Genomic DNA, 15,269 nt, shown 5'->3' on the forward strand with positions numbered 1-15,269 from the left:
CAGAGGAAGCCCTCCCCCCTCTAATCTTCCCCATCGCTGTGCTCCAATGCAAACACCTCTGGAGAACACTCCTACTCCACCAGTGGGAATCCTTCCACTTTTCTTGCCGGATACCCTTATTGTCTGGAGTACCTGAGGAACCATGCGCTCAACTGAGGCCGAGGGGGTGACCGGATAGAGGTGTTTAAAATTATGAAGGGGTTCAATAGGTTAGACGTAGAGAAGATGTTTCCACTTGTGGGGGAATCCAAAACTAGGGTCCAACAATATAAGATAGTCACTACTGAATCCAATAAGGAATTCAGGAGAAACTTCTTTACCCAGAGAGTGGTGAGAATGTGGAACTCGCTCCCACAGGGAGTGGTTGAAGCGAATAGTATAGATACATTTAAGGGGAGGCTAGACAAGCATCTGAGGGAGGACGTAATAGAAGGATATGCTGATGGGGTGAGATGAAGAGAGGTGGGAGGAGGCTTGTGTGGAGCATAAACACCGGCATGGACTGGTTGGGCCGAATGGCCTGTTTCTGTGCCGTATATCCTATGTACTGTATCTTAACGTCCCCGCTTTCTGACTTTTCCAGGTTAAAGTTTCTTCTTGGCAAAGGGACAAACCGGGATCTTGGTACAGCAAATTCAAGCGAGGCAAACAGGTAAGCCCCCCCTGAACAAAGCAATGCCTGTAATTAGAGATTCTGTATATCGCGCATGCCATAGAAGAGGGAAAGGAGGATAAAGAATTGGAGTGGGAAATGGCAGGAGAGACCATTACAGACCATTACTCCACAAAGCAGTACCACAAAAGATCTAATTAATATGTTATTGAGTATAGTGCTCCTGTCAGTATAAACATATCATGGGGAGAATTTTAACCCCAAATCGGTTGGGGTCAGGTGGGAGGTTAAAGAGTTTAAAAGAAACTGAATCCCGACCCCAACCCGCCCACTTCTGGTTGTAACGGAGGCGGGACGAGGGGCGGGCAGCCAACCCGCTCGCAGGAGGCGGGTCGCCCATTTAAATATTATAATGAGGCTGGCGTGCCTCATGGCGATCCACTATTTTAAACTGAACTCCGGCTGGCCGGGTTTCCCGGGCCTTGGGGAACCCACCAGCTAAAGGAAGGCGAGGACCGTTGCACCCAGCAGTAGGCCCAAGGAGGTAGTGGTAAAGACCCAGAGTGCCCCAGTTCTCTGATCGCCTTCCCAACTGGTCCGTGCCGGTGTTCGTGTTCCACACGCGCCTCCTCCCACCTCACTTCAGGGCTAGACAGAGTGGATGCAGGGAGGATGTTTCCCCTGGCTGGGGGGTCGAGAACGAGGGGTCACAGTCTCAGGATACGGGGCAGGACATTTAGGACTGAGATGAGGAGAAATTTCTTCACTCAGAGGGTGGTGAACCTGTGGAATTCTCTACCACAGAAGGCTGTGGAGGCCAAGTCACTGAATATATTTAAGAAGGAGATAGATAGATTCCTAGACACAAAAGGCATCAAGGGGTATGGGGAGAGAGCAGGAATATGGTATTGAGATAGAGGATCAGCCATGATTATATTGAATGGCAGAGCAGGCTCAAAGGGCCGAATGGCCTACTCCTGCTCCTATTTTTCTATGTTTCAATGTTTCTATGTTTCATCTCAGGCTATCAGCATAACCTTCTATTCCTTCCTCCCGCATGCACTTATCTAGCTTTCCCCTTGACTATGCACTGGCTGGTCCCATTCCAGTCCCGTACTGGCCCAAAGTAGATATTGTTGCTTCGCCACCTTGTTCTCGCACATTCCGCCATCGGTGTTCACCTTGTCTTTCTGTCCCCTGCTCCCGCAGCTTCTATACGCCGACTCGGACGGAAACCCTGTCCACGTGGTTCAGATGACCTTCCTGCGCCTTCTGAGCGCCACAGCCCGGCAAAGATTCATTTACAACTGCCAGCAGTCCATCGCCTGGTACGACACCGCCACACGAAGCTACAAGAAGGCCGTGCGCTTCCTCGGAGCCAATGGCGAGGAGCTGTCCTACACCAAAACACCGTACATCAGTGCCATCTATGATGGTTGCAAAGTAAAGAATTCATCTTTTGATTGGGGTTACAGGGAGCACGTGTGGGGCTAACGTGTCTATAGTGCCCATGAGCAGCATTTAACACACACACTGCTTTCTTGCGACTCTTAATATCTCTTTAGGCTGACGCAGTGCAGTGCTGAGGGAGTGCCGCACTGTCGGAGGTGCCGTCTTTTGGATGTGACGTTAAACCCAGGCCCTGTCTGCTCTCAGGTGGATGTAAAGGACCGCACAGTACTTTTGGAAGAAGAGCAGGGGAGTTCTAGGAACATAGGAACAGGAGGAGGCCATTGAGCCCCTTGAGCCTGTCAGCCATTTAATGAGATCATGACTGATCTGCGACCTAACTCCATATACCCGCCTTTGCCCCATATCCCTTAATGACTTTGGTTAACAAAAATCTATCAATCTCCGATTTAAAATTAACAATTGATCTAGCATCAATTGCCATTTGAGGAAGAGAGTTCCAAACTTCTACCACCCTTTGTGTGTAGAAGTGTTTCCTAATTTCACTCCTGAAAGGTCTGGCTCTAATTTTTAGAATATGCCCCCTAGTCCTAGAATCCCAACCAGCAGAATTAGTTTCTTTCTATCTACCCTATCAGTTCCCCTAAATATTGTGAAAACTTAGATAAGATCATCCCTTAACCTTCTAAATTCCAGGGAGTACATCCCTAAGTTGTGTAATCTCTCCTCGTAACTTAACCCATGAAGTCCAGTGTTTTGACCAATATTTATCCCTCAACCAACATCACTAAAACAGATTATCTGGTTATTATCACATTTGCTGTTTGTGGGAGCTTGCTGTGTGCAAATTGGCTGCCGCGTTTCCCACATTACAACAGTGACTACACTGCAAAAAGTACTTCATTGGCTGGGAAGCGCTTTGGGACATCCTGAGGCCGTGAAAGGCGCTGGAGAAATGCAAGTCTTTATCTTTTTTATCGTGGAACCTCATTTATGGAAGAGCGGATAATGAAAATTGGTGAATGATCCAAAATAATGGTCTTGCACACATGGTGCAACAATATCCTAGGCATGGGAATGAAGATGATGCAAATAACAAATTGCATTGGATTTTCCTTGTGCTGTGAGGTTACTTTATATCAGACATGGGTATGAGTGAGTTGTGCAATTAGGCAACAGCTCACACAAGATGTATCTTGTAAAAATTCTGGCAGACATTGAAGGCGATAAATGGAGCCGTGATAATTCGAGGTTGGATAAAGGAGGCTCCACTTCAGCGTTCAAGTAATGGATAATGGGGAATGTCTCCACATGGGCTCGAGCAAGAAGATTGCCTTTCACATATTATGGCAGGGTTTCCATTGATCAAGAAGTTGTGGGAGTTTAGAGGATCATGGGATCTGAAGAGTTCTAGCTAAGTCCATTTTGGTCGTGGGAACCACACAATTCAGCTCATTGCTTGTTCTCCTCATACAAAGCAAACTCTTTCTATAAAGATGGGCCAGTGCCACGTGGAGATACCCAAGGACTAGGCTGAATAGAAAGGGAGCTTTTATGCCCTAATCTTTAATCAACTTGCCCATTTAGAGACCTTGATATTCCCTGGAAAGTCTCCAGCCTTATGAACGCAGCATGTGAAAACCGAGCGGAACTTTATAACTGGATTCATCGCCCTTGATGGTTGGACCCTACTGGCACTCAAAGAGCTGAACCAGGTGTAATCAGAATGGAAGGTAGACCAGTGGCACTGAGGAATATTAAAGGCAAGAGCAATCGGGAAAGAAGAGAGAAAGTCTGAGGAGAATTGAAGGGATTATTTGAAACTTGAGTCAAAATTCTTCACACTTAACCTGTGGGGGTTAACCTGTGGGAGAGCAGTGACAACTGACTTAACGGAAGCATTGATAAGTGGTCGGCCATTTTAGGACTGAGATGAGGAGAAATTTCTTCACTCAGAGGGCGGTGAACCTGTGGAATTCTCTACCACAGAAGGCTGTGGAGGCCAAGTCACTGAGTATATTTAAGAAGGAGATAGGTAGATTTCTAGACACAAAAGGCATCAAGGGGTATGGGGAGAGAGCGGGAATATGGTATTGAGATAGAGGATCAGCCAGGATCGTGTTGAATGGCGGAGCAGGCTCGAAGGGCCGAATGGCCGACTCCTGCTCCTATGTTTCTATGTTTCTAAAGGAAGTACAGGAAAGTTTGGTTTATCCGGAGGTTAACTGTCCGGGATGCTCGAGCCACCGGCAAAAATCAGGAGCCGTTTCGTTAGGTTTTTTTCTTTTCGTTGCTTTTTTTTTCACCAGTCAGGCTCTGCAAGGTCTCGCTGAAGCTGTTGCTAAGCTACAGAGACGCTTGCAAGGTACGGCCGACTGTTTAGAAGCTGTCAACAGGGTTTGTTGCCAGATACGGAGCTCAAAATCTCCGTATGTTTCAGCATTAGCGCTGGTTTGTCCGGCAGTTTTGATGGGACGGCAACAGCTCGGTGCCGGATAGCACAAAGTTTCCTGTAGATTGTTGATGCAGAAGAGATTCGCGGGGAGAAAGGAGATAAATAAAATATGAGTCTAGGTCCTGATTGGCCCCTTCTCCATCTCGCACTCCTGTGTCCAAAGGAGGACTAGGCAGGTCCACTCAGTCTCAGCAAGGAAATGTGGATGTTGCTTTTGCCAGAGCGAGGGAGAAAAGAGCGTGAGAAACTGGCTGGCGGGCTCAGTGGATATTTTGCTTTATCTGAATTCTCTTTCCCTTCCACTTTCAGCTGAGGAAAGGTTCCGATAGGACTGTGCTGGAGATTGACTCGCCGCGAGTTGTCGACCTACCCATCAAAGACGTAGCCGTGACGGACTTCGGCGAGCATCAGCAGAAGTTTGGGTTCGAGGTTGGCCCTGTCTGTTTCAGCAGCTAAACCTCAGAAAAACAGAACTCCGTGTCCAACTATTCTCTTTTTTTTAATGCAAAATGCACATTTTTTTTTTGTCTTTCATTTTGTCTCTATTAATCATGCTGCAGATGGGGGGTTTTTTTATTGTGTATGAATAACAATAAATAATTGCTGCCCTTGTAGGGCTGAAGTCTTATGACCTTTTGAAGAGGCCAGGTCACTGGTGGTTGTGTCTGGGCTTTTCCAAATTCCCCATGGTTGTTCTACTGTAGCCAGAGAGTCGTCTTCCAGCATCTCTTCATATCTGTAGAGGGCTTGTACACCAAAACAGTCTCCCTTCACAAAGTATCCTTCCTCTCGTCGGAGGCAGCATTTGACCTGGTGCTATATCGAATCTCTTAACACGTGGACATTTTTTCATTGAAGTGTTAAGCCAGGAGTTGATATTTGGATTTAGAGCCAGTCCCTTGACACTGATGGGCTCACACAGCTGCCTTGGTGTTGAAAGCAAAATATAAAACTATATATTGGTATATATTTTGTACAGGCTCCACCCCAGAGTTTACAGCTGCTCGTATCTTGAGGCATTGAGGAACGCTTATGTAAAGCCTTGGTAGACTGGCCCGCTGTCGGTCACTTGAAAAAAAACAAAACCTGAAACTACTTTTTGACCGCAATAAAACTGACTGCCATCTCCCCTCAACCAGTCAGGGTCTACAGTACAATATGTAGCCCCATTCCCACACATAGCAGCGTATTAGAACTGCCTGCCAGGGAGCACGGGATTCAGCCCTGATGCACAACATCCCTGGACATCATTGGCGCTTCGCATGCTGTTGGGCCTGTTGTTTTGTTTGCAGTGGGCATCCCTTTTCTTAGAATGACACCGAGTCTGCAGCACAGAAACTGGCCATTCGGGCCAACTGCTCCATGCCGGCCTTTATGCTCCACACGAGCCTCCTCTCACCCCCTCCCCATCATACAAACCTAGCCTTTCTTCTATTAAAGTTCTGTTGTACCGTCGCACTTTCCTTCAAGTAAAGGTGAGGCGGGAGAGGGCAATTGCACTGGCGATGAGGTGGGGTGGAATATTCAGTTCCAATCTGGCCTGAGTCAATCCGGAGCTTACCGCATTTGAACTTTTCCCACATTTTTTTTTCCATCCTGGTATATTTTTGGGGGCCCCCCTGTGGTTATTCTAGCCAATCCCAGCTACAGGTCTTTCCAACAACAATACCTCGGTTTACTGAGGAAGCTGTTCCGTTTCCGAATTGAACAACCACAATTTGGAGTTCACAATCTGAAGTTTGGATCTAGATACCCTCCAGTGCTTCTGGACCCACCAAATATCCCATAAAATTTGAGCATTCCCTGCAACATTCCATTTTCTTCAGACTGCGCTGCAAATTGAGAGACACCACACTTTGTGTCTTGCAATATTCAGCTGACTGGGTTTAACAGAATTGAACCGCGGGGTCAGTGTACAGTTGGCCACCTTTCAGTGACCAAAGGTCAATACCGAACAACGAAGATTGAGTCATTCTTTGTAAGATTCCAGATCGTCTAACTCGCCCGCTTAAATTTTTTTTCTTGAGGTCAATTGTTGAAGAGTTTGTGACAATCCAAAACATCTCTGAATCCCCAAACAAGTTTGGCTGCACGTTCTGCCTTCAGCACCTGTCTCACTCTTCCCCTCATGCAATGTCCCTCAGATTAAGGTATCTGCCGAAAGAACCAGGGGCGAGATGAGGACAGTTTTTTTTTAAACGCAGCGAAGTTGTTGTGATCTGGAACGCGTTGCCTGAAAGGGCGGTGGAAGCAGATGCAACAGTAACTTTCAAAAGAAAATTGGATCAATACTTCAGGGGGAGAAAATGTTCAGGGCTATGGGGAAAGAGCGGGGTGGGGGGAGGGGAGTGAGACTAACTGGAGAGCTCTTTCAAAGAGCCGGCACAGGCACGATGGGCTGAATGGCCTCTGGCGTAAGAAAACTACCAGGCACTTGGTCTAAGCGTTAAACAAAGCTTTAATCAACTGTTTTACAACATGGAGGTCTAGTTGTGTCCTTCACTAGTTCCTGTTAAGAATGTCCTGCGCAAGCTGGGCCCGTGCCCAAGTATTTATACTCTCCCTGGACAGCCCCACCCGCAGGCTGCTCAGTATTATTTCATAAGTCTTTCTTTCATGAATGACTGATTCATGTCAGCCTCTTTCTGAGCTGTATCATTCTATGAGGTTGGAAGGAGAGTACAAATGGCACACACACCCCCCAGGGCAAAGAGTGCTCCCTCTCCTGTACAGAGCGCCCGGGTAACACGGGTACGACAGATAACCAGTGCCAGCTTTCACTCACCTCATACTGTAAAAGTCAGGAGCCTCCCAGGTCAAAGCAATTGGCAAAAGGCTGAATAGTGACCATCAGATATTTGAAATTAGTAAATTTAAATAAACAAGCAAATGAAACTCCCTCTTTTTTTTTGTATATTGGTTGTTCATTGTTTGTGGATTGCCTCAGGTTTGGACAATCATAGCTCAGTTCCTCTTTGAAACAGCCCAACAGCGCACACTTGCCCCGTATTGGCAGAAGATTGACCATTTCACTCGGATATCTACTGGCATCAAGGGACCTATATCAAATGACTTTTGGCCGATCGCTACCCAGTTTGCTAGTGGCCATAAGTGTAAATGGCGCGCACAAAACCGGCCTTTATTCAGTGCGAATTGGCACCCTTGCGGGCGATCAGAGGGTGGTTGATGTGGGAAACGGAAAAACGATCTCGGAGGTTGGAGCTGTGACCCGTCGGTGGGGAAGAGTTTGTTTAGACGGGCGAGTTGATACGATTTTGCCCAGTGAGCGGGTGGCAATTTTCCTCCAATGTTGGCGGGGGGGGGGGGGGGGCGGGGGCAGAGTAGAGGGAACGTTATTCAGCCTCTTAACACTACGATACCTGACCTGGCAGGGTTAGACGCTGAGATTGGGTGCCTGAAATAGGAAGCGTCCCATCCTTCAGCACCAACACCTTAAACGAGAGCAACAACAGCAAAAAAATTTGTCAATGTGTAGCCGATAAATAGAGGGAGCAAATGACAATGTTGGTGTTCAAACCGTTGATGGCCTTCTTAAAGGGGCACATGCTACCTTTCCAATAGGTGTAGCTCCTTGTCTCTCTATCAGAGGAATCCGACGTTTACAAATCTAATATATAGAGGTAAAAAATGGGGTAAATCAATCTTTACAAAATTGCGACGGACCATTTTAGTTTTTTTGTGGGGGGGGTGGTGGGAAAGCAGGCCAGCACGATCCAGCTATCTCGATCTTTTCTCCAATTCCTCTTAGTCTTACTGTGACAGATATGACTTCTTCTCAAACCAAACTTGGAGCAGTTTTAAATGGTGCTAATCTCAAATATACCAAAACTGTATTAAACTGTGTTGCTTGACTTTTTTTTTTGTGTTGCAATAATAATTTATGGAGTTGTGTTATTTTGTAGTTGCTTCTTGATTTGAGTGTTGGCATAATTTATTTCAGTTTAAGATGCCTTTGTGTACATAATTTTTTTTTTTTTTTAAATAGGGGGGTGGGGGGGAAATGGATTAGATCTATCAAGCCGTAGGCAGGAGCTAGAAATTCGCATTAATGTTAAGGGTCAGTAGCCTCAGGCTACTAAAATATTGGGCACTTGGAAGCCTTTTTTTAGTAGGCCTTGTTGACGACTTTTTTTCAATTGCCCCCCCAAACCAGGATGGCTCCCTGGTTAAGTTCACTGCTTTGTGTGGTACTGAGGTACAAGGCTAGGCCGATCCCGAGATTGATCGCTCATCTGTGCTCAACTGAAGTGCCAATAGAAGTCCTTCCGTTGGTCTCGGCAACTCCCCCCCGGGCTAGGGGAGAGGAAAATCAGCTGGGGTGCCCTCAACCCGATCGTTAGCCAGTGACTTCCACTGGTACGAGTTGGCCTGTGTGGGCGTTGGATGAGTAGGACAGGATCGGGGCTCACCAACAAGAGCGTGGCGCACTTGGTTGAAGGCCTATGCCATCTTGTGGAGCCATTTGCCAGCAAGAGCTTGCCATCTTGGAGGGGACGGAAAGAAACGCCATGAGCGGCACCAAAGTGTCTGGTTGTAACGCTCGGTTTTTAGAAAGCAGGGAATTAAAAATGATGTAGAATGGCTGGTCAGTAAGCATTAGAGTTCTCCATCACCCCAGTGAACCTCAGGTCCCCACTCGGTTAAATAGGGTGAAACCGATGTCACGTTTTCACCATGGTTGGTCTGGGAAGGAGTGGGGTGGTGGTGGGGGTGGGGGGGGGGCAGAGGGAAAGGGAACTCACAATTACATAAGTTTGTCACCTCCAGACTTGACTATTCCAGTGCTGTCTTGGCCAACCTCCCACCCTCCTAAACTTCAGCTCATCCAGAACGCTGCCGCCCGTATGGTAGCCCATCCCACCCCTGTCCTCGCTGACCTACACTGGCTCCCGGTTTCCCCCATGGCCTGAAAATGTTAAATTCCATCTCTTGTGCTTAAATCCCTTCATGACCTCGCCCCTCCTTATCTCATTAATCTCCTCCAGCCCTACAACTGCTTCCGAACTTCCGTTCCTCTGACTCTGGCCTCTCGCGCATCCCCCCTCTCCCTTTACCCCACATTTGGCGGCCGTGCCTTCAGCCGCCTGGGCCCTAAGCTCTGGAATTCCCTCCCTAAACCTCTCCGCCTCTTTCTCTCATCCTTTACGACCCTCCGTAAAACCCACCTCCTTTGAACAAGCCCCCCTCCAAATACCTCCTCCCTTTGGCTTGGCGGTTATACTTTCCATACGCCTCTATGAAGTGCCTCGGGGCCTCTTTATTTTCTGCGTTAAGAGTTGCCCCGTGAATGCAAGTTCCCGTTGCGTAGACTTGAGTTTTTAAATTGTGGGGCTACTGATCATTAGGGTTGAAGAGCCTAGATTAAAGAGAATTTCTACCCCTGCCTAAATGCTACTGTATATGTACTGCCACTATAGCCTATACCACTGTGTCACCTGCTGCACTCTGAGACACGTACTGTATTGTGCCTAGTCCACATGCTTTGGGTATTATATAGGGGAGGGAAATAAGCAGGAATGCCTCTGGATATTTCTCACACTGTCTAATTTATAGTTATCTCACTTATAGGGCGTCTCCATATTTTTTTTCTGTAATAATAAGCCTAAGAGTATTCATATATTGTTTCTCCTGAGCTAGGTCATAAGCATCCACCTAGGCTCTCGTCTTACAACCTTTTCAAGGGCCGAGCGAAAACTAACAAAAACAGGTTGATTTGCTGTACATGCACTGGAGCTAGGAATGCACGGGCGTTACGGGGGGGGGGGGGTCTGATTTAAAGGGTCTACGTACGTCAGTAATTTGAGGTGTGCAACTAAAATGAAGGGGATAAACGGATGTCGGCTGGAGATGAATGTGCTGAACGGCTATTCAATACTGTCTTTTTTTTCCTGATGTATTGGAGGTTCAGCGCTAAGCCATTTGGGTCACAAGGCCTGTTCCGTGTTGATAGAACGTTCCCCAATTGGCCTCAGCGCCCATGGGCTAAGAGGGGGGGGGGGGTGGGTGGGGGAGCGGGACATAAAACCATCAGTGGGCTCCCGCTCCAGATAGCTGGGCCGGCAACTCTTGTTGGACTTTGCGCGTGAGCAGACTTGGGGTTAAGGACAAGTTCGGCCCTTGGCGACAGCGCCCTTCACGGTTGAATAGCCCGCCGCCACTCTTCAGCTCACATGGGAGGCACTGGAGGGTGCCACCGCCCCCTGTGGAACCATAACCACCCCCCCACCCCACCCCTTTAGAGCGTTGGCAGCTTCATGAGAGAACGAGAAAATAAGAAAGAAAGGAAAAAGATTGACTGATGTAAAATTTGTGGCGACATTTTTAAAAAGAAGTTATGTTAATATTACGAATTCCCAGTGATGCCACCCATCGCTACCCTGACCCCGACCTTTAGCTGTTCCCTGCAATGACCTGGTGCTAAATTCACGTGGTGCTTTTATGGGTTGGCCTCCTCTGTATTATGACATGTGATATATGTTTTGTACATTGAATCGTCAAGCACTGAATAAATACAGGTTTTGTTATAAGGTCTGTAGCATATTAATGCAGTAAAAATTGATATTCAGGAAAAAATATGTAAATTTAGTTAAAAAATTAAAAAAAAATGCAACTAACGTCTCAGAATTCTGTTTTTTTTATCCCCCTTTCCTTATCTGATCGATGGCCCAGAAATTCGGGTCTCCACGGGTGAGTACGCGCTGGGTGCTAACCCGTAGGCCCAATGGAAGTGCCGGTTTCCTGCATGCACTGCCCATGCGCGGGAAACCGGCACTTCCGTTCCCCTGAAAGAAGGGGTTCAGAGGTCGAACGCGTGCGCCGGAGAGGCTGCGCGTGCGCATCGAACTTATGGTTTTTTTGCAGGTTTTCCCGGGAGGGTAAGTCTCCAGAAGTTAGACATTTAAAAAGCAATCGCAAGGCCTGCTTTTTACAAGGTAAGTGGTGAATTAATTAAAATGAAAACATTTTTTCCACAGGTTTATTATTTTTAAATACTTTAAAGAAAGGTAAGTTTATTTTTAGCCCCGTTAGAAACTGTAATTAATTTTTTCAAAAATTTAACTTATTGTTCAAAATAATTATTTCATGTAATTTATAGTTTATTTTAAAAATGTGATTTAAAAAAAATTATTTGAAGATTTAGTGATGTTTTGGGGCCGTAGTATTTATAAGCTTGACAGATCTTCCTGTCAAACTTATGAATGGAGATTCCCTGCTCCGATTGGCTCTCCATGGCCCACGTGATCCCAGGGGACGCTTCGAACTAACTGCGCCCCTGGGATACGCAAGCACTGCGCGCCAGCAGTTGCAGCAGGCCCAGGATCGGAATCCCACGCGGGCCCACAGCTCAACGGCCGGCGCGCTAGGTAAGTGCAGGTCGGGGGCTTGCACCCGCGGGAAGCCCCCGACCCGAATTTCTGGGCCATTACAAAGTTACAAATATTTACAGCACAGAAACAGGCCATTCACCCGAGCGTTTGGGTCACCGGTCCTAATACCTCCTTATGGGGCTCGGTGTTAATTTTTGTCTGATTAATCTCCTGTGAAGCGCCTTGGGATGTCTTACTACGTTAAAGGGGGCTACGTAAATGCACGTTGTAGTTGTTGTGGGCTGAAGGTGGCCAACACCAGTCCATCTGATACAATCGCAAAATACTGCGGATGCTGGAAATCAGAAATAACAACAGAAAATGCTGGAAACACTCAGCCGGTCAGGCAGCATCCATGGAGAGAGAAACAGAGTTAACGTTTCAGGTCTGTGACCCTTCGTCAGAAGTGGAAAACATACGAATTAGGAGCAGGAGTCGGCCACTCGACCCCTCGAGCCTGCTCCGCCATTCAATAAGATCATGGCTGATCCGATTACTCCACATTCCCGCCTACCCCCGATAACCTTTCACCCCTTTGCTCGCCAAGAATCTATCTACCTCTGCCTTAAAAATATTCAAAGACTCTGCTTCCACCGCCCTCTGAGGAAGAGAGTTCCAAAGACTCACGATCCTCTTTGAGAAAAAATTTCTCCTCATCTCTGTCTTAAATGGGCGACCCCTTATTTTTAAACAGTGACCCCTAGTTCTAGATTCTCCCACAAGAGGAAACATCCTCTCCACACCCACTCTGTCCAGACCCCTCAGGATCTTGTATTTTTCAATCAAGTCACCTCTTACTCTTCTAAACTCCAGCGGATACAAGCCTAGCCTGTCCAACCCTTCCTCATAAGACAACGGGGAGTCCAGAACCAGGGGTCACAGTCTAAGGATAAGGGGTAAGCCATTTAGGACAGAGATGAGGAGGAATTTCTTCACCCAGAGAGTGGTGAACCTGTGGAATTCTCTACCACAGAAGGCAGTAGAGGTCAATTCATTAAATATATTCAAGAAGGAGTTGGATATATTTCTTAAGGCTAAAGGGATCAAGGGATATGGGGAGAAAGCAGGGACAGGGGACTGAATTTGGATGATCAGCCATGATTGCATTAAATGGCGGAGCAGGCTCGAGGGGCCGAATGGCCTACTCCTGCTCCTATCTTCTATGTTTCTATGTTTCTAACCCGCCCATTCCAGGTATTAGTCTGATAAACCTTCTCTGAACTGCTTCCAACGCATTTACATCCTTCCTCAAATAAGGAGACCAATACTGTACACAGTACTCCAGGTGTGGTCTCACCAATGCCCTGTATAATTCCCCTTGCACTAAATGGTTGGAGAAGTAACAGATTTTTAAGCAAGTGTGGGGCAGGGAAAGGGGGGAGGGGAGGAAAGGACAAAGGGAAGGTCTGTGATAGGCTGGAAGGCAGGTCTTTAATCTCTCCTGCCTTCCATCCACAGCTTCTTCGACCTGAAACGTTAACTCTGTTTCTGTCTCCACGATGCTGCCTGACCTGCTGAGTGTTTCCAGCATTTTCTGTCGTCGTACCAGTCCTTCTGAACCTGTTCCAAGACCATGACCCAACACAGGTTCGACAGTAAACCCAACTGACTGGCAAGTGTCCTACAAAGTCAAATTTAGCTTTTGCTTCTTGGACAGTCTCTGCTTCCCCTCAGCAGGAACTGCTACTCAAATCTCATAGAAACATAGAAGATAGGAGCAGGAGTCAGCCATTCGGCCCCTCGAGCCTGCTCCGCCATTTAATGAGATCATGGCTGATCATCCAAATTCAGTACCCTGTCCCTGCTTTCTCCCCATATCCCTTGATCCCTTTAGCCTTAAGAAATATATCCAACTCCTTCTTGAATATATTTAATGAATTGGCCTCAACTGCCTTTTGTGGTAGAGAATTCCACAGGTTCACCACTCCCTGGGTGAAGAAATTCCTCCTCATCTCTGTCCTAAATGGCTTACCCCTTATCCTTAGACTGTGACCCCTGGTTCTGGACTCCCCTGCCATCGAGAACATCCTTCCTGCATCTAGTATGCCTAGTCCTGTTATAAAACTTATAAAATTCTAACATCATTTAACAGGTTTGACCACAGCACTACACGAAGGGAGAGAATCTGTCCCCTAAGGGCCTATTCTGCAAAATCTTGACTTTTTTTGCAAGACCATTTGCAGGGGTAATACTAAACCTGTCACAGGTTGATGTGCGAGAATGTCATGCTTTGTTAACGTGATTCAATGAGATTAGCTGTATAGTATTTAAGAAATATAGCCACCTGCTGCATCGGTGAATGAAGTAACGATTTTACTTTAAAAACCTTACAGAAAAAGATTAGAGCCGAGTGTTAGGGCCCCAGAGGATATCTCTGTCTTCGCCTATATAATTCTACGTCTCCCTCGTTCGCTCTGACTTTTTATGGTTCTCTATGTCTGTCTCTGTCCTGCTGTCTCTATGGCTTAGTTTACAGCAGAGCAGCTGAGGTAGGAGTCTATACTTGCCTTAGAGGCGGTGCAACGAAGGTTCACTCGATTGATTCCTGGGATGAGGGTTGTCCTATGAGGAGAGATTGAGTAGATTGGGCCGATAACTTTCTGGAGTTTAGAAAGAATGACCGGCGATCTCATTGAAATGTATAAAATTCTGAGGGGGATTGACAGGGTAGATGTTGAGAGGTTGTTTCCCCCTGGCTGGAGAGTCTAGAACTAGGGGTCACAGTCTCAGGATAAGGGGTCGGCCATTTAAGACTGAGATGAGGAGGAATTTCTTCACTCAGAGGGTTGTGAATCTTTGGAATTCTCTACCCCAGAGGGCTGTGGGGGCTCAGTCGTTGAGTATATTCAAGGCTGAGGTCGATAGATTTTTGGACTCTTGGGGAATCAAGGGATATGGGGATCGGGCGGGAAAGTGGAGTTGAGGTCGATGATCAGCCATGATCTTATTGAATGGCGGAGCAGGCTCGAGGGGCCGAATGGCCTACTCCTGCTCCTATTTCTTATGTTCTTATTATTAATTGACCAGCGGTACAAGTCCAGACTGGTATTGCGACTGACATTTGTAGGGAAAGAAGGCGCCAAGTGTGGTTCTATTATTTAATTTGGGCAAATGCCTTTTTATCTCCACGCGGTTTAATTTTATATTTAATTAAATGGGTTCTTTATCCTAAAGAATCTTCAGGCTTTGTAAAGAAAACAATCCTTTATTACATGCTAGATAATCGACATCAGAATTAAACAACATCTTCTGTTCAGGCACGATTTAGAATTGCTTTAACAATAATAGCAACTTCTGGCTCGCTAAAATGCAAACCCTTGGTGGAAAACAATAGTCTCTCTCAGACTAACCCCTTAACAATTCATGGTTTTGCTTAGGCCCTCTGAATATCTTATACAATAGC

The 15,269-nt window shown here is 46.7% G+C and overlaps 1 protein-coding gene across 2 annotated transcripts in view; it reads left to right on the forward strand.

Annotated features, from left to right (window-relative positions):
* LOC147097724 (uncharacterized) overlaps positions 1 to 11,113 on the forward strand; it is a 342,880-nt gene extending 331,767 nt beyond the window's left edge. For both annotated transcript variants that reach the window (XM_085971762.1, XM_085971763.1), the window contains 3 exons: positions 584 to 652; positions 1,823 to 2,056; positions 4,788 to 11,113. In XM_085971762.1, the coding sequence (XP_085827888.1) occupies positions 584 to 652; positions 1,823 to 2,056; positions 4,788 to 4,934 (450 nt within the window). In that variant the 3' untranslated portion in view covers positions 4,935 to 11,113. The remainder of the gene's footprint in view (positions 1 to 583; positions 653 to 1,822; positions 2,057 to 4,787) is intronic.
* Positions 11,114 to 15,269: the final 4,156 nt, after the last annotated feature.

The sequence above is a fragment of the Somniosus microcephalus genome, chromosome 31, assembly GCF_052327205.1.
Source record: "Somniosus microcephalus isolate GS21.2 chromosome 31, FLI_Smic_1.0, whole genome shotgun sequence".
NCBI lineage: Eukaryota > Metazoa > Chordata > Chondrichthyes > Squaliformes > Somniosidae > Somniosus > Somniosus microcephalus.